This window comes from Megascapheus bottae, chromosome 7, assembly GCF_031878675.1.
Source record: "Megascapheus bottae isolate mThoBot1 chromosome 7, mThoBot2.hap1, whole genome shotgun sequence".
NCBI classification, from domain to species: domain Eukaryota; kingdom Metazoa; phylum Chordata; class Mammalia; order Rodentia; family Geomyidae; genus Megascapheus; species Megascapheus bottae.
In genome coordinates, this window is record NC_143515.1 from 22965157 (window position 1) to 22984635 (window position 19479).

The 19479-nt window shown below is 42.3% G+C and overlaps 2 protein-coding genes across 7 annotated transcripts in view; one reads left to right on the top strand and one right to left on the bottom strand.

Annotated features, from left to right (window-relative positions):
• Positions 1–1213: 1213 nt before the first annotated feature.
• Positions 1214–9510, bottom strand: Mrpl35 (mitochondrial ribosomal protein L35). Its single transcript, XM_090336549.1, has 4 exons — positions 9404–9510; positions 6502–6691; positions 4980–5124; positions 1214–1483 (listed from the first exon to the last, which is right to left on the bottom strand). The coding sequence occupies exons 1-4, from the start codon at positions 9444–9446 to the stop codon at positions 1295–1297; spliced, it is 567 nt and encodes a 188-aa protein (XP_090192675.1). The 5' UTR covers positions 9447–9510; the 3' UTR covers positions 1214–1294.
• A 2246-nt stretch (positions 9511–11756) lies between these two features.
• Immt (inner membrane mitochondrial protein) overlaps positions 11757–19479 on the top strand; it is a 39399-nt gene continuing 31676 nt past the window's right edge. For all 6 annotated transcript variants that reach the window (XM_090336550.1, XM_090336554.1, XM_090336552.1 and 3 more), the window contains exons 1-2: positions 11757–11938; positions 18444–18517. In XM_090336550.1, the coding sequence (XP_090192676.1) occupies positions 11894–11938; positions 18444–18517 (119 nt within the window). In that variant the 5' untranslated portion in view covers positions 11757–11893. The remainder of the gene's footprint in view (positions 11939–18443; positions 18518–19479) is intronic.

The following is a 19479-nucleotide window of genomic DNA, read 5'->3' on the forward strand; positions in this document are numbered from 1 at the left end:
ACAAAAGCTGTTTTACTGTCACACTATAGGATTAATTTTAATAAGCTATCCTATCCAAAAACAAAAATTCTATTTGTGAAATCACTCCTAAACAGTGTGTCCATCGGCCCATTTCTGCATGCTGAGGCCCTGCTTGCCAGTCCTGTCCCAACAAAGTACACTAAGGCTCCCCACTCCTTCCCCCACCCCCCAAAAAAGCCTTAAAGATATTACATTGGAGCAGAACAGTAAAAGCAGAAGCTGTGAATCAGAGATTGGTATATGTGGTGGAGTGGACAAGGTAGAGTGCCCCTGTCTAGAGCAGCATAAAATCCCCTACTGATGAGCACCACTATTCACCTCTGCCTTCCCTGACATACAGGAGAGATCCAGGCTTCATGGATCCAGCTGAAGAGGTGGCTCCTGAGTTGCCAGGCATGTTTTGTCGCTCTTGTTGTTGTCAGTCATGGGCCTTGGACTCTGAGCCTGGGTGCTGTCCCTGAGCTCGCTAGCTCAAAGCTACTGCCCTACCTCTAGAGCACAGCACCACTTTCAGTGTTCTAGTGGTTAATTGGAGATAAGAGTCTCAGGGTCTTTAGTGCTCAGGCTGGCTTTAAACCTTGGTCCTTAGATCTCAGACTCCTGAGTAGCTAGGATTATAGGCGAGAGCCATTGTGCCTGGTCCAGGCTTCTATTTTTAAAAATATGACACAGTGTTTGAGCTAGCTTTCTACCTTTCCTGACTTGTGATGGTTTTCCTCATCTGAGATACCTTGTGCTGGGCACTGACGGCTTACACCTGAGACTGAGATCTGAGGATCATGGTTCATTTGATGCCATCAAGGGCATGGAAGTGAAGTCTGTAAGACTCTTATCTCCAATTTTAACCTCCAGAAAACCGGAAGTGGTGCTGCGGCTCAAAGTGGTAGAGGGCTAGCATTAAGCAGAAGAGCTTTAGGGACAGCACAGCACACAGGCCCAGAGTTCAAGCCCCACAACTGACAACAACAAAAAAAAGAGAGATACCTTACAACTAATTAAGTCTAATCTAAACAACTTGTTCCAATGCAGTCATTTCCATTTTGTAAAAATAATATAAACTTGAATGTCTAATCCACTGAGTTTTAACTGTATACAGTATATTAATTACAATAATTTTAATTATCAATCTCATCACACTTTTTTCCACTATCTATTTTTCCTAAATTTACATAGCAAGTTCATACAATTTACACCCAGTTTTATGCTTTATTTTTGCAGGCATCAATATACACACATACACAATTAATAATTGAAAAATTGTGAACTTTCTGATTTACACTTTCAGGTTTGTTCGATCATGGTACTTCTGGTAAGGATCATCAACATACCAGTTCCGCCTCCTCCAGAAAGATGTTGTCATTTTATCTAACATTTTACTCTGCGTTTTATTGCAGAACACCATTTCCCTTAAGCGTCTTTTTCTTGCACTTGTCTTCTTCCATAATTTTTTCTTATAGCCAGCCTGTGAGGTAATATTAAAAGACATGCAAAACATTATGAAGAAAACAACAGATAATATTAATAATTCATGGTTTATGGGACCAATGGGAAAGGAACAAAAACCCCGATTTCTATTGAGGCTGGGATGTTTTTCATCCCTGGGCAGTTGGGAGAAAAGGCAGGTGTAGTTTGAAAAAGAAGTACCAGTAAATAATTTAATATTTTGGAAGATTATGTGAATTCACAAGCCTAATGTTGCATTAACAAAAGAGGATCAAAAGTCTGGGGCTACTCTGATTTACTTAAGAAGACCCTGACTCAAAAAACAACAACATCTAATCACAACCAGCTCTTTGGGAGCATACCTTGGTCCCATGAGTTCAAGAACACTAGGCATCAGGAAGACAGGAAGGAAGGGAAGGAGGGAACTAAACCAGTTGTGACTGGCAAAGAACAAGGTAATGATATATAACAGCTAACATTTCATGCATTATCTTACTTCTTTAGCAATTTTTCCCCTCAGTCCTGGGGCTTGAACTCAGGGCCTGAGCACTATGCTTGGGCTTTCTTCAAGGTTAGCGCTCTACCACTTAAGCCACAGCACCACTTTTGGCTTTTTCTACGTATATGATACTGAGGAATTAAACCCAGGTCTTCGTGCATGCTAAGCAAGCACTCTACTAGGCCAAACTCCTGGCCCATTCTTTAGCAATTTTCAACAACCAACATTTTTTTGTGGCCAGTCCTGGGCCTTGAACTCAGGGCCTGGGCACTGTGCTTGGAATTTCTCAAGGCTAGAGCTCTAACACTTGAGCCACAGCACCATTTCTGGCTTTCTTTCTATGTATGTGGTACCGAGGAATCAAACTCGGGTCTTTGTGCATGCTAGGCAAGCACCCTACCACTAGGCCAAACTCTCAGCCCAACAACAAACTTTTTTTATTTTTATTTTTGACAGTCGTGGGGCTTGAATTCTGGGCCTGGGCATTGTCCCTGAGCTCTTTAGCCACAGCACCACTTCCAGTTTTCTAGTGGTTAATTGGAGATAAGAGTCTTATGGACTTTAGTGCCCGGGCTGGCCTTGAACCATGATCCTCAGATCTCAGCCTCCTGGATTATAGGGGTGGGCCACTGCACCCTGCAACAAATTTTTTTAATGCCAGTCTTGGGACTTGAACTAAAGGCTTAGGCAATGTCTCTGAGTGTTTTTGCTGAAAGCTAGCATTCTATTTCTTGAACTGCACTCTACTTCCAGTCTTCTGGAAGTAGTCTCAGGAACTTTCCTGAGTTGTCTGGCTTCCAACCAAGAGCTTAGCCTTGGTAGGATTATAGGTATAAGCCATTAGCACCTAGTTACAACATACTGTTATTCCTTTACAAATTAAAGAACAATTTCATAGAGAAGTAGAAAAATGAAATCTAAGAGCTAAAAATGAATTCTTGGCCACACATTCACCAACTTTCCTAAAGTGAGGATGATGCATGAGTACTGTAAAGGAGACAAAAATTAGAGCTATCTGGATAAAAATACTTTTGGGGATTTGAACTCTGGGTTTAGGCACTGTCCCTGAGCTCTTCAGCTCCAGGCTAACATTCTACTACATTGCGCCACAACACCACTTCCAGTTTTCTGGTGGTTCAAAGCCAGCCTGGCTAAGCGAGTCCACGAGACTCCAATTAAGTACCAGAATACTGATACGGTGTTGTGGCTCAAAGTGGTACAGCATTATCCTTGAGCACAAAAGCTCTGGCACAGGAGCATGGCCTAGTGGTAAGAGTGCTTGCCTAGCATGCATGAAGACCTGGATTTGATTCCTCAGTACCACATAAATAGAAATTACCCAGAAGAGGTGCTATGGCTCAAGTGGTAGAACAGTAGCCTTGAGAAAGTCCAAGGACAGTGGTCAGGCCATGAGTTCAAGCCCGAGGACTAGCAAAAAAAAAAAAAAAAAAGTATACTTCACACCTGGCCAGGAATTTGGCCTAGTGGTAGAGTGCTTCCTTGGTAACACATACATAGAAAAGCAGAAGTGGTACTATGGCTTAAATGGCAGAGCTCTAGCCTTGAGAAAGCCCAAAGACAGTGCCCAGGCCCTGTTCAAGCCCATGACTGACCAAAAAAACTTTCTTTCATTAACAAATTAATTGTACAATGTTTTTATCTTTGGTATTTATATACAAACAAGCATACAATGTTCAGTTAAAATTCATTTCATCCTGGCCGGGAGTTTGGCCTAGTGGTTAAAGTGCTTGCCTAGCATGCATAAAGACCCGGGTTCAATTCCTCGGTACCACATACATAGAAAAAAGCCGGAAGTGGTGCTGAGGCTCAAGTGGTAGAGCTCTAGCCTTGAGAAAGTCCAAGGACAGTGCTGAGGCCCTGAGCTCAAGCCCAGGACTGGCAAAAAAAAAAAAAAAAAATTTCATTTCATCTATAATTTTGTAGCCTCCATGACATTTTCATTTATATACTAATATAATTTAGAAGAAATTTTGATGAACCAGGCCATTCTGTGAATGCCATGCTGAACTGGGGCAAGTTATTATGATCATTTTCTTTATACTAACTCCAGTACTATAGATCTAACAGAAAGGAAGGCAAAAAGAACCCACTTCTTTTTATTGAGGGCCAGACAGGGACCTGAACTTAAAACTGGTAGGATAATAAAAGGAAAGAAATGTGGTCTTATGGTTCAAACACAGAACTCAACTATTTGAACTTCAGCTTCTTATTAGTGTAGGAAATAATTACAATGTCATATATATATATATATATATATATATATATATATATATATATATATATTTCCCCCCGTTGGTCACAGGGCTTGAACTCTGGGTCTGGCTAGCCCTGTACTACACTGAGCGACAGTGCCACTTCCGGTTTTCTGGTGGTTAACTGGAGACAAGCAATGGACTTTTTTTTTTTGTGGGTCATAGGACTTGAACTCAGCCTGGCCATTGCCCCTGAGCTCTACAGCTCAAGGCTACTGCCCTACCCCTTGAGCCACAGCCTCACTTCCCATTTTCTAGAGGTTAATTGGAGGTAAGAGTCCCAGGTCCTTTTGTGCCAGGGCTGGCTTTGAACCCTGATCCTCAGATCTCAGCCTCCTGAGATTACAGACGTGAGCCACCGTGCCTGGCTTTCCATGGACTTTTATGCCTGGGCTGGCTCTGAAACAGTGATCCTCAGATCTCAGTCTCCTGAGTGTCTAGGATTACAGGTGTGAGCCACCAGTGCCAAGCGCTCTCCCGCTCTCCCTCCCTCCCTCCCTCTCTCTGTCTCCCTATGTACATATATGTGTGTATATATATATATATATTTTTTTTTTTAACTAATGTTTGCACCTTATTTGCATGGATTCAGAGATGCCTGTCAGCTGGTATTAAGGCATAGCAATGTAAAAGCTACTGCTAAGATAGGCAAAGACAAGTCACAAATAGGATCAATGAACTCTGCAATGTCTTAATAGCCTACTCTCCCTCTTTTTTAGTCAGGTAATAGTATAATGACTCACCTTCCTCCTTAACCATAGGCCAGAATGAAGTCGAAGAAACCGATCGATGACAGCTTTTACAGTTTTTCTTTTGCCTTTTTTTGTACTGCAGTATGTGACAGTTCTGACTGGCATCTTCAGGACACTGGGAACCAAAGGGACCACTCTAAAATATAATTTAGAAACATAACTCAGAAATCAGACTGTCTGAATACGAAAACTCATTGTGTTTATTTAGATCCAGTGTTTATAGATGCTGCTCCACTGGATTGGAGCTTTTAATACAAATGAGTCATGACACAAATAAGAATAGCAAATGTCTCAGGTTGGGGGCAGTGCCAGAGTGCCTGGTCAGGCAAGTGCAAAGGCCCGAGTTCAAACCCTGTTTAAAGAAAAAAAAAAAGAAGCTGGGATTGTGTCTTAGTGGTATTTGTCTAGCATGTATGAGGCCCTGAGTTTGATTCCTTAGTACCACATAAACAGAAAAAGCCAGGAATAGTGCTATGGCTCAAAGTTGTAGAGTGCTAGCCTTGAGCAAAAGCAGCTTAGGGACAATGCCCAGGCCCTGGTTCAAGCTCCAGGACTGGCAAAAAAAGATAAAGCAGCTATCCAGTTGCCCAGGAATGTAACGCAGTATCAGACCATGTGCTGATCACATACAAAGCAATAGGCTTGACCTCTAGCACCAAAAATAAAATCCTCCTCTTCACTACCAAGAAATAATCTTCTATTATGTTATGTGAAGTAAGGAGTTTCACTGTTAACCACCTGATTTCTTACCTATCTGCTCACCACATTATAAATTCCTGAGGGCAGGGGCCTATGGATCACTACTGTAATCCTAGCTACTCAGGAAGCTGAGATCTAATGAACATAGTTCAAAGGTAGCCCAGGCAGGAAAATCCATAAGACTCTTACCTCTAATTAAGAAAAACTCACAAGTGGAGTTATTACTCAAATGACAGAGTATTATCCTTAAGTGAAAAAGCTTAGGGACAACACCCAGGCCCTGGGTTTAAGCCCTGGACCAGCACACAAAACAAAACTCCTTGAGGATTTCGATTTACTTATTTTTGTGTCCTTTCTGCCAAGTACGATGCCAGACACCTAGAAGTGCTTAACTATTTGCTGACTTCATGAAGACTATACCTTGTCCAGCCTTGTTTGTTCATTTCCACTTCTCCAGACAGCTTCCATCCAGGAAAGCATATACACAACACTGAAAGTGAGCCCTGGAGAAAGGCACAGTAGTGATACAGTGTACTTTCGTAGCTTGCACAAGGCCCTGGGTTCAATGAGCAGCACTGCAAAAAGGGGGGGTGGTGTTCTCTACCTATTAGTTCTTGTTGCAGGAAGCTAGATATGTTCATATCAATAAACTGCAGGTAGGCAAAGAATATCATGGATTTCTAACATGTCTTTCAGGCAATTCATTCATTCATTCATTCCAGAGCCTTACATCCCAGGCAAAACATTTTATTGCCACACTCCCATCCCAGGCATGAAGATTTAAGAAATTTAAAATGCTATGTACCATGTTTACCTATTAAGGACTGTTGTAGTATGCCCACATGTCAGATTTCTGACAGATGTGACAAGCTGGGAAGCAGAGGAAACAACTGGTGTCTGAATATGACTGAAATGGCTGGGGAGCAGAGCAGAATTAAGGCAGACATTCTTGGCACAGTTTCCATAGGTTGAAGATGCCAAAACACTAAGAGGCCGAAAGATTCCTGTAGAGAAAAGTATATACTTAATGTAAGTTTCTAAAATATGCATCCAAATATTTAAAATTAAGTAACGCATCAAAACATATGTGATATGTAATAAAAGGTCCTAAGCATCAGATTCATTGCTGTTTGTTTTTTCTTTTTCTTTTCTTTTCTTTTTTTTTTTTTTTTTTTTTTTTTGCCAGTTTTGGCTTGAGTTCAGGGCCTGAGCACTGTCCTTGGGCTTTCTCAAATCTAGAGCTCTACCACTTGAGTCACAGCACCACTTCTGACTTTTTCTATGTATGTGGTACCAAGGAATCAAACTTGGGCCTTTGTGCATGCTCAGTAAACACTCTACCACTAGGCCAAACACCCAGCTCTGGATTTTTTTTTTTTTAAACCAACTTTATAGAGTTATGACTTACATATTATATAGTTACTCATTCTTTTTTTTTTTTTTTTTTTGCTAGTCCTGGGCTTGAGCTCAGGGCCTGAGCACTGTCCTTGGACTTTCTCAAGGCTAGAGCTCTACCACTTGAGCCTCAGCACCACTTCCGGCTTTTTTCTATGTATGTGGTACTGAGGAATCAAACCTGGGTCTTCATGCATGCTAGGCAAGCACTTTAACCACTAGGCCAAACTCCCGGCCCCTATAGTTACTCATTTTATATGTTCAAGGAATTTTTGAAAATTTATGAAATTCTACCCAGGTGCAAGTGGCTCAAGCCTATAATCAGAGCTACTCAGGAAGCTGAGATCTGAGGATCCCAGCTCCAAGTTATCCTGGGCAGAACAATTTAAGAAAATCTTATCTCGGGGGGGGGGGGGGGGGGGGGGGGGGGGGGGGGGGGATGGGTACCAAGACATGTGAAAGGGTATCAATGTATGTGAATTAATGCACCTTCTATCTGGCAAATATCATGTAACCCTTTTACTAATAACAATAAAAAAAAAAAAGAAAATCTTATCTCCAGTTAACCAGCAAAAAGCCCAGAAGTGAGATGTGGCTGGTAGAGCATCATCTTTGAATGAAAAAGGCTGAGTTCAAGCCCCAGTACAAGCACGCAAGTGTGCACACGTGCACGCGCACACACATACATGCGCACACACACACACACACACACACAAATTAAAAAAAAGATTCTACAAACATCCCATAATTCAGTTTGGCATGTCCTAGCTCTTATGTACTGTACGAGGGCACAAGGTATGTATGGGATTAACTTCTAGCCTCAAGATCTTACTGCTTTATTCTAACCCCCTAGATCTTAGGCTCTAGAGACAGAACTGTTACACTCAGTGCCACTGTTGTTCAGACATTGAAATGCTTCTCAGAGGGATCAACAACCTTAGCAAAAGGTTAGCAAAAGGGCCAGGGCTGAAATAAAGATAGGTAAGGGAGTGTGGACCAAACCTACTGAGGCTACACCTCCTTGCCTGACTGTATGACAGATTGCTTCTGAAAGTAGTGGAAATGAGGCAGGGTGGCTGGCAGATTGCAGAAAGCAATGCGGTTTAGATGCAGTCCTCTTGATCAATCTGTCCCACGTGGCCTCTAAGCAAACTGGAATCTCATACAGAGCTCTGACTCCAGGCATACTTTGAGACCATGTTAAAATACACTTAAAGAAGTGCTACAAGATGATGAAAATGTCTTAAGACTCAACTCTGATAGTTGTATAACTCGCTAAGCTTACTGAAAACTGTCAAATTGCACACATAAAATGAGTAATTTTGTAGCATGTAAATTCTATCTAAATAAAATTGTTTTAAACTGGGTGTGTGGTGGTTCATGCCTGTCATCAAGAGGTTAAGATCTGAGGTACATGGTCTGAAGCTATCCTGGGCAGAAAAATCTGATTTTTTTTTTTGCCAGTCCTGAGGCCTGAACTCAGGGCCTGAGCACTGTCCTTGGGCTTTTTTCTCAAGGCTAATGGTCTGCCACTTCAGCCACAGCACCACTTCCAGCTTTTTTCTATAAAAGAATCAAACCTGAGTCTTGGTGCATGCACTCTACCACTAGGCCAAACTCCCAGCCCCTGACAGAGTCTTATCTCAAATTAATCACCCCCAAAAAACGTTTAAAGTGGAGGTATGGTAGGTAGTACCATCTCCACTTTACAACTGCAGAATCCAAAATTAAGGAAGTTAATGGACACTCATAAAGATCTAGGGCTGGGTTCATGTGGCTTAGTGGTAGAGGGCTTGCCTGGCATGCATGAAGCCCTGGGGTCAATTCATCTGTACCACATACACAGAAAAAGCTGGAAGTGGTGCTGAGGCTCAAGTGGTAGAGCTCTAGCCTTGAGCAAAAAGAAGCTCAGGACAGTGTCCAGGCCCTGAGTTCAAGACCCAAGACTGGTAAAAATAAACAACAACAAAAACCTCTATCTAAAAAAAAAAAAAATCTCAATCAATCAATCTCGTCCGAGTGTTCTAAGTTAGAAAGGTGGAGTTTGGGGGTCCTACTCTCCCCTCCCCCCACCTCCTGGCGACCCGCCTTCCGCCACTACTCAGTCCCGTTCTCCAGGGAAGCCAGGGGGGGACCGCAGAGCACTGTGCCTCCCGTGCGGTGCCAGGCCAGGACCCAAGTCAGAGGGCGGCCGCCCCGCCCCGCCCCCTGCTCCAGAGACGAGCCTGCGTTTCCCGGAAACCTCCAAACGAAATGCCCGCCCCACCTGGGCCCCCTGACCGCCTGGTGAAGGCACACAGGAGCAGCCGCTCCCCACTGACCTGAAGCTGCTCTCCGCGCGCCCGCCAGGATGGAGGCGGCCATGTCGGCTCGCTCGCTGGCGGCGCTCTGCCCGCGCAGTCGCAGACGGAGCCGCCCGCCGGCGGAAGGAGCCGGAAGGACGAGGGGTTGGGCGTGGCCAGTCCAGCTCGAGGGCCCGCTGTACTGTCGCTGTAAAATAACTATGCTTGGGAAGCTAACCATACTGTGCCCCCCCCGCACAATTTATTTTAAAATTTCTTTGTATAATATGAGGTCACCTCTATTGCCTGGAACTATTGGTCTCGAGTAAGCTTCTGTCTTAACCAGGACAATAACTGAGATTATTGGGTGCCCGTAAGGCGCCAGGTGCAGAGCCTGATCTCACAACCATGTTCTGAGCTTATAACAAAAAAATTATTTAAGGCACACCACATATTTGAAAGAATTTCTTTCATTAAGTTCACTTTTGTCATCCTGAACAAAAATTCCTGGAAGACACTGGACTAAATGGGAAAATAGCAATGTAAAGTCATTTTGGACAAAGAAAAAAAAAAAACCTTCATGCCGACTAAAAATATATTCTAAGGCTACTGCACATACACACAAAGGTTTCATTTCTGGTACCGGGTATTGAACCCAGGGTGCCTCTGGAGTGTGCAGCCAGCTGTTTACCACAGGAACACAACCCTAGCATGGTACATACTTAAAGAAAAAAAAAACAGAAAAAATGAAGGCACACGTGGTGGTACATGCCTGTAATATCAGCTGCTTAGAGGTAGAGACAAGAAAATACAGAGCTAAAGGAAAGTTAATCCCTATCTCATAAACATACAAACCAAAGTAAGTCGAGTATGTGGCTCAAGTGGTAGGGTACTACTTAGCAAGTGTGAAGCCTTAGGTTTAATCTCTAGTACCACAAAAATAAGTAAATGGCATTTTGGTGAAAAACAGTATCTCAACCCTATCTGAAAAAGTTCTAAAATATTTTATTCCTCAGTTAACCACATTTATTTTTTCTGATGTTTATTCAAACAAACCCACAACACTTTTATTCATTCTCCTCTCTAAATATTTCCTATTGGGAATGTCCAGGGGTATCCTATGCATATACAATATCCATTTACTGGCTGAAATGTGTGAAGTTCAAACACTGGATTTCAAGGTGTTTGCACTTCATAATGAGAAGTACAGAATTAAGAAAGGATCAGGTCTCGTAGTTGGCTCACATCTCTAATCCTAGCTCTTGCAGAAGCTAGATCTGAGTCCTGGTTTCGATTCCCTGTTAACACATATACAGAAAAGGCTTGAAGTGGTGCTGTGGTTCAAGTGGTAGAGTGCTAGCCTTGAGAAAGCCCAAGGACAGTGCTCAGGCTCTGAGTTCAAGCCTTAGTACTGGCAAAAACAAAAACACTGTTGTGGAAATTGTTAAGTGATACAAGAAATTAAGAGTATCAAGTAATTTTAAAGTATGTTGGAAAGCAATGAACATACCCATCATAATTGATTTTAGGTAATTTTCCAATCCACTTCTCCACTTTACAAAGGAGGTAGTCTAGATAGAATAGCTTTATTTATTTATTTTTGTCGGCGGTGGGGCTTGAACTCTGGGCCTGGGCGCTGTCCCTGAGCTCTTCAGCTCCAGACTACAGCCCTACCTCTTGAGTCACAACACCACTTCCCGTTTTCTAGTGTTTAATTGGAAAGAAGAGTCTCACAGACTTTAGTGCCCAGGCTGGCTTTGAACCTCGACCCTCAGATTTCAGCCTCCTGAGTAGCTAGGATTACAGGCGAGAGCTACCGCACCCGGCTTTCCGTGGTGTATTTACAGTGAGTTTCTGCAATGACTGTTCTGACGCTCCAACCCCTCTCACAGTCGCAGGCAAAAAACTATCTTTCTAAAAAAGAAGGTACGGAGTGGAAGCCGTGGAGTGCGCAGAGCCTGGGTTTCTGCGGGGCTCCACTAGTCCCGGAAGGACACCATTCGGCGCTCAGTCTCCAGCCATCATCCCGAGCCCTGAAAAATGTCCAAGGAAACCAACGCGCAGAGGGACGACTCCATTGTTTAACTCAGCCAAGTTACTCTTTCCTACAAAATATCCTGCTGACAGAGACGCCTGAAGTACTTTCTTGCTTATTCTCCTAAAAGTTCCACTTGCCGACTTTGAACGTGAGGTTGAAGACGAACTGTCAGACGCCAGCATCCACCCTCCTCGCCCCGCCCAAGTCCCGTTCACCTAGTAACCCAGGGGTCGGGCTGCGGACCAGAAGCCCGAGCGCGACCCGGAAGAAGATTCATCCTTTCCGCGAGCCGCACCCTTTCGGACCAGCTCTGTCGGGAGGAAAAGAGGGCTGCGCGTGCGCAGTGTCGTTCGGCCGTCCTTCCGGTGCACTAGGCACAGAGAGGCGGTGAGGACGCGGGCACGCACATACGCACGCGTGCGCGCCCTCCTTTACTCGTGCCGCCGCGGCTGCTCCCGCGTACACCAGCAACGCCCGTCTGTTCGGCCGAGATGCTGCGGGCCTGTCAGTTATCCGGCGTGACTGCCGCCGCCCAGGTGAGCGTGGAGGCTCCCGAAGAGGGTTGTGAGGAAGCTGACTCGGAACGGACTTGAGAATATGAGGGGCGGGGGCGAGGTTTAATGCTGTGTCAGTTCTCAGGACAGAGGTGTAACGGAAGGGTCTCGGGCGGGACCGGGAGGCGACCTCAAGGAGGAGCTCGTCCGAAGCCCGGGGGGCTGTGGCTGAGGCCGGCTGGGGTGTGGAGAGAGGTAGCGGGAGGTGGGCGCGGGGCCGAGGCGCGGCTTCGGGATGTGTCATCCAATGAGCACCACGCTGCCCAGAAGACAACCAATCCTGGCTGTTGGCGTCCAAGCCGCCGGTTGGGCGCGTGATAGGTTTCCAATCGTGAAGGTCGGAGCCGGAGAACTACAACTCCCAGCAGGCCACGGGAGGCCGTAATTTACTGCATCTTTAACAAGCAGGTGTCTGGACAGCCAGAGAGGCCGAGTATTAGGGGTCAGGGTTATAATTAAAGGCGATAGACTGCCTTCGTGTAGCTGAGAACACCCCTGACTCTAATAAAGGAAGATATTTTTTGTTATTGTTGTTCATGTTGATGAAACTTAAATTCTAGGTTTGAGGGAGGACAGGAGTCATGACCTTGTGCTCATTTCTGAGATTAGCCTAGAGATCGGTGTCTCCATGCTGCCTGACACCTGTAACAGACATTTAAGGTGCCGAGACGGCACTCAGTGTGGTTTTTGCTATTTTATTTTTTCATAATTATCAAAGTATTTTTTTTTTTTTTTTTTGCCAGACCTGGGGCTTGAACTCAGGGCCTCAGCACTGTCCTTGAACTTTCTCAAGGCCAACTCTCTACCATTTGAGCCACCGCCCCACTTCCTTTTCTGTGTATGGGGTACTGAGGAATTGAACCCAGGGCTCTGTGCATGCTAGGCAATCATTCCACCATTAGGCTAAACTGCTGGCCCTCAAAGTAACTTTCTACAATTGAAAATGAAAAACCTGTTTTCAGTTGCTCATGATTTTCAGAAAAATTATTGCAAAACAGGTACTGTGATGTGAGCAATAATTGGACAGTTTTTGTCCCTTTTAGCACAACTCCTAGGAATATTGAGTTGGAGATCATAAAAACAAAATTCCCCTGCTCCCTCCCAAGTTCACTTCTCTTCCTTTTCAATATGGTATAAAGAAGCAGTTTCTTTCATAGGGAAATGGTACTTGTACTCGTTTCTGTTGCGGTGTAGCAAATACCACGAATTCAGTATCTTTAAACAACACCTATTGGTTATCTTTAACACTTTCTATAGGTTTGTTTTTGTTTTTCTCGAGGTCCTGGGCTTGAGCTCAGGGCCTGAGCACTGTCCTTGCACTTTTCTCAAGGCTAGAGCTCTACCACTTGAGCCTCAGCACCACTTCTGGCTTTTTTCTATGTATGTGGTACCAAGGAATTGAACCCTGGTCTTTGTCCATGCTAGGCAAGCACTCTACCACTGGGCCAAACTCTTGGCCTTTTCTGTAGGGTTTCTATTCAAAAGAAATGGTTGGGGTTCTCTGCTCAAAATTTTGGTAATCATTGTTCAATCATAATGTATCAATATTAACATCTCAAATGTTAATCTTATGTAAAACACCACCAGGACACAAAATTAACCATCACCATAATAAATGGTATCTACCTTACTTTTTAAGTGTAGCTCATCATACTTAAATTCCTTAAATCATTGTCTTTTCCTGAAATGTCTTTCAGAATCCTGTTTTTTGTGTTTTTTTTTTTTGTTTTTTTGTTTTTTTTTTTCTTTTTTTGCCAGTCCTGGGCTTGGGCTCAGGGCTTGAGCACTGTCCTTGGACTTTCTCAAGGCTAGAGCTCTTCCCTTGAGCCTCAGCACCACTTCCGGCCTTCTTCTATGTATGTGGTACCAAGGAATCGAACCTGGGTCTTCATGCATGCTAGGCAAGCACTTTAACCACTAGGCCAAACTCCCGGCCCCTGTTTTTTTTTTTTTTTTTTTTAAGTTTTTAGTCTTAACATCTTTCATCTTTTAGTTCCTTCATTGCATTATCAGGCACAGATTTTGGGGGAGGGGAGTTTACTGGTACTGTTATTGGTACTTCAGCGCTATCCTTTTGCTTTCTCCACTCAAGTGTAGCCCTCTACCATTTGAGGAAAATTTCTACTTCTAATTTTCAATAGTAAACTGAAGATGCTGGATGTTGGTGGCTCACACCTGTATCCTACCTACTCATCAGGCTAAGATCTGAGGATCACAATTTGAAGCCAGCCTGGACAGAAAATGTCCTGTGAGACTCTTGTCTTCAATTAACCACTCAAAAACCAGAAGTGGAGCTGTGACTCAAAGTGTGCTCAAAGCCTTGAGCAGAAGAGCTCATGTACAGCACCCAGGCCCTAAGGTCAAGCCCCACAGATGCCAAAAACAAATATTCTCAGACTTTCCTTTATGGGCTAGCTTTGAACTGCAATCCTCAGATCTCAGCCTCCTGAGTAGCTAGGATAATAGATGTGAGTCTCTGGCACCTGGCCCAACATTTTTAAAGTTCCTTTTTATTAGCCTACATTAATTGTTCAGGGGCTGCTATTATTTTGATAGTTCCATAAATGTGTACTTTGAACAAGTTCACCTCTGTATCTCTTAATATTCTTTTCCTCTCCCTAATCAAACTGTATTTAGGGAGCTACATTATGCAGTCTTCATATCTATGTAATATTCTGTGGTTCTCTTCTCCCTCCAGTACTTTTTTCTTTCTTGCTCCTAGTGATCCTCCCTCCTCAACATCCGTGCTGGTTTTTTTTTTTTTCAACAGCCGCTCTTTTATACACTTTTCTTTTTACTGTTATTGTCATTTTAGATTAAATCACACATACAGTGAAAATATATATTTGGCTTTGTGAGCTTAACATACCCCTTTCAAAAAGATGGTCTCTAGTTCCATCCATTTTTTTGCAAATAACATAATTTCATTTTTCATGGGTAAGTAATACCACATTTTCTTTATCCTCTTATCAGCTATTAGATACCTAGACTGTTTCCACAGTTTGGCTGTTGTGAATGGTGCTAGGAAAATTACAAGGATTGATTTACCCACATACACACACATACAAGCTCATGCCAAGGATAGTGTACTAGGGTCATAAGGTAAATATATATTAATTTATATTCATATCAAGTCTATAAGGATTCTTCCCCCACCCCATCCTCACCAGCATTTATTTTCTTAATGATTGACCACCATTCTAATTGGTATCAGATGAAAACTCACTGTAATTTTTGCTCTCATTATTATTTTTAATGTATTAGCCATTTGTATTTTTTTTGCCATTTGTATTTTTTAAAATGTTCAGTTCATTTTCCTATTAGTTAGATGATTCTTCGGGTGTTTAATTGTGTGTGTGTGTGTGTGTGTGTGTGTGTGTGTGTGTGTGTGTGTGTGTGTGTGCTGGTCCTGGACTTGAACTTGTGGCCTGGATACTGTCCCTGAACTTTTGTATTTAAGGTAAATGCTATACCACTTGAGCCACAGCTCCACTTCTAGCTTTTTTGGTGCTTAATTGGAGATGATAATTTTATGGACTTTCTTACCAGGGATAGCTTCAAACCTCAATCCTCAGATCTCAACCTTCTGAGTAGTTATGATTATAGGCATGAGGTTTTTTTGTTTTTTGTTTTTATTTTTTTATAGTTTCAGCTGTCACTTTATTGGAAGATGGTAAAATTATTTACCAAATTAAACTAATAACTTGGTAGTAATCCTAAATTACACAACAAATTTTAATTAAAGCAAGCTGCTTGCTTCTTTATTTATTCTTTGCCAGTCATAGGGCTTGAACTCAGGCCCAGGCGCTGTTCCTGAGTCTCTGTGTGCTCTATCATTTGAACTATATCACCACTTCCAGCTTTTTCTGAGAAGTTTATTTGAGATAAGAGTCTCAAGGACTTTTTGTCCCTCAGCTGACTTTGAACCATAATTTTCAGATCTCAGCCTTCTGAGTAGCTAGGATTGCAAGCATGAACTGTCAGCGTCTGGCTGAGTGGGGTGTGTGTGTGTCTGTCTGTCTGTCTGTGTATCTGTGTGTCTGTCTCTATCTACTCCTCCCCCCATCTTGTCTTTCTTAGTGTTCAATGTGTCTTGCATAGTCCCTGCAGATTTTTTTTTTATTGTAATTAGTAAAGATTTTTTAAAATTTATTTTTATTTTTGCTAGTCCTGGGGCTTGAACTTCAGGGCCTTCTGGTCTTTGTTGTCATGAATAATGCTGGTGTTTACCTCCACTTTCTGCTTTTTGCTGGTTAACTGGAGATTAAACTCCCCTGAATATGTCTGCCTGGGCCATCTTCTAAATGACATCCTCAACTCACAGCCTCTAAGTACTAGGATTTCAGGCATGACTCTCCAGCACCCAGCTCTTTTTAATTTTCATCAACGTTGAGTCATAATCTTTGTATTCTATCATTTAACTATCCAGCAAAAAATCCAGAAATGGTGGTATGGCCAAGTGTGAAGAGGACAATGAGAAAATATTTTCAGCTTACATTTATGCAAAGTCAATATGCAAGTAGTCAAGAAACATTGAGAAAGAGGCTTCACATCCTTTGACTACACTAAAGAAATATAAATCCAAACTAGAATGAGATACCCATTTCACACCCACTAGGATGATTTTAATAAAAATAAAAGATAAATATTGGTGAGGATGTAGAGAAACTAAAATCCTCCTGTATTGCTGATGGGAATATAAAATGTACAGTTGCTATGAAAAATAATTTGGCTGTTCCTCAGCATTTTAAATATAGAATTAACATATGACTGTATAATCCCTCTAAAAAATTGAAAACAAGTTCAGACAAAAACTTTAGATACGCTATTCACAATATTGGAAAGCTGGTGATAAACCAAATATTTACCAACTAATGACTAAACAAAATATGATACGTACATATAAATGAAATAGTAAATTCTTCCATAGAAAGAAATGCCAAGCCTGATGTTGGTGGCTCATGTCTGTAATCCTAGCTATTCAGAAGCTGAGGTCTAAGCATCACTCAGTTTGAAACTATCCCAAGCAAGAAAGTCTATGAAATTCTGATCTCCAATTAACAATAAAAGTGCTAAGGAAGAACTCCTCGTAGGCTCAAGCCCCAGTGCTGGCATGTGTGTGTACCCACACGCGTGCACACACACACATACACACACACACACACAAGCATGCACACACGCTAGTTTCTTATGCAAGTAATACTAGCTATTCAGGAGACGGAGACTGAGGATCACAGAAGCCAAGCCGGGTAGTAAACTCATCTCTAATTAACCACTTTAAAAAAAAAATGAAGGTCAGAGTGAAGTTAAGGTTCAAGTGGTAGAATGCTAACCTTGAATAGAAAAGCTCAGAGATAGATCCCAGACATGAGTTCAAGCCCCAGGACTGGCAGGAAAAAAAAGAGTGAAAGCAAGCCTGCCGGAGTGGAGCTGTGGCTTAAACATTATATTCTTTTTTTTTTTTTTTTTTTTTTTTTGGTTGGTCATGGGGCTTGAACTCTGGGGCTAGGCCCTGTCTCAGAGCTCTTCAGCTCAAGGCTACTGCCCTAGCCAGGCTGGTTTTGAACCATGATCCTCAGTCTCACCCTCCTGAGTAGCTAGGATTATAGGTGTGAGCCACCACACCCGGCTCAAGCACTATTTTTTTTTTTTTTTTTTTTTTTTTGCCAGTCCTGGACTTGAGCTCAGGGCCTGAGCACTGTCCTTGGACCTTCTCAAGGCTAGAGCTCTACCACTTGAGCCTCACACCACTTCCAGCTTTTTTCTACGTATGTGGTACCAAGGAATCGAACCCAGGTCTTCGTGCATTCTAGGCAAGCACTCTACCACTAGGCCAAACTCCCAGCCCTCAAGCACTATTTTTGAGCAAAAGAAGCTTAGGGACAGCAATTGGGCCCAGAGTTCAAGCCCCAGGACTTGCAAGACAACAGCAAAAAAATCTCTTCTAAGTAGTATTTAGATGCTCATTTATTTGCTTAATTCAAAGGATTCACATAATATTTGGGTCTATTTGTTTTAGTTTGAAACTAGTGTGGAAGCATAACCCTAGTCATTTGCTTTTGGGTAAGTGTACTTGTTATGTAGAGTTGGGTATGCATGGCTGGTATGGAACCTTGATCCTTAGATCTCAGACTGAGTATCTAGGACTATAGGTGAAAGATACTGGTACCCAGCCTGACAGTAATTTTATATGATCTGTGGTACACATAAAGCATAAACATGGGATCAGAGACATTGCACAATTGGTAGAATACTAACCAATGAGCGACAACAAAAAAAAGTGTCAGGTACCAGGTTCAAGTTTCATTATTGACCCTAAAAAAAAAAGAATTTGCAAGTATGCTTCTTGGTAAACTGACTTCTGAAAATAAATTTTTGTTTAATGAAGATCTTTGTAATAAAAGTATTATTTCTCCATTACCAACTCTAAAAGCGCCCCAAGGTCGTTTAACTGTATCTGTTGTAATGTTTTCTTTTCCTTCTATAGAGTTGTCTCTGTGGGAAGTTTGTCCTCCGTCCATTGAGACCATTTCGTAGATATTCTACTTCAAGGAGTTCTGGGTATGTAGTTTGTCTCACTGGAATGAACTTTTTTACTAAGGTTGTACATGTTTGTGTGGGGTGGGCAGGGAGAGAAAAGAAAAGAGAGAATAGCTGCTTAAAACCTTTTAGTAAGGAAGTACTAATCTTCCCTTATCTGTAATTTTATTCATTAATGGTCAGTTTATGGCAGTATGACCTCATTGTCATAAAAAGAGTGAGTAAAGTATAGTGCAATAAAGTATTTTGAGAGAAAGAGTGGGGGGGAAATGAGGTAGAAGCATAGAAGTATGAGGGGGTGACACTGACACTGATCAGGTGCATTGTACTTATAACTTGACTTACAGAATCACATAAAATCTTTTTTTTTTTTTTTTTTTTGCCAGTCCTGGGCTTGAGCTCAGGGCCTGAGCACTGTCCTTGGACTTTCTCAAGGCTAGAGCTCTACCACTTGAGCCTCAGCACCACTTCTGGCTTTTTTTTCTATGTATATGGTACCGAGGAATCGAACCCGGGTCTTTATTTATGCTAGGCAAGCACTTTAACCACTAGGCCAAACTCCCGGCCCCACATAAAATCTTTATTATAGTATACTGTTAAAATCTATTTTAGCCTCCCCCCTCCCTCATGTTTTTGGTGGTACTGAGGATTAAACTCAGGGCCTTGAATTTGCTAAGCAAATACTCTACCACTTGAGTCACACCTTCTAACTCGAATTGTTTTCTTTAATTATTATTAATGTTTTTAGTCCCTTACTATGCCTAACTTACAGTTTGTCATAGATGTATCTATCTATCTGTCTATCTATCTATCTATCTATCTATCTATCTATCTATCTATCTATCTATCTATGTATCTATCTATCGTCTGTCTGTTTATATCTACAAAATGGCATATATTGGGTTTGGTATTACACATGGTGGTTTCAGACATCCCCTGAGATATTGGAATATATATACCTAGAAAATATATGAACATATATA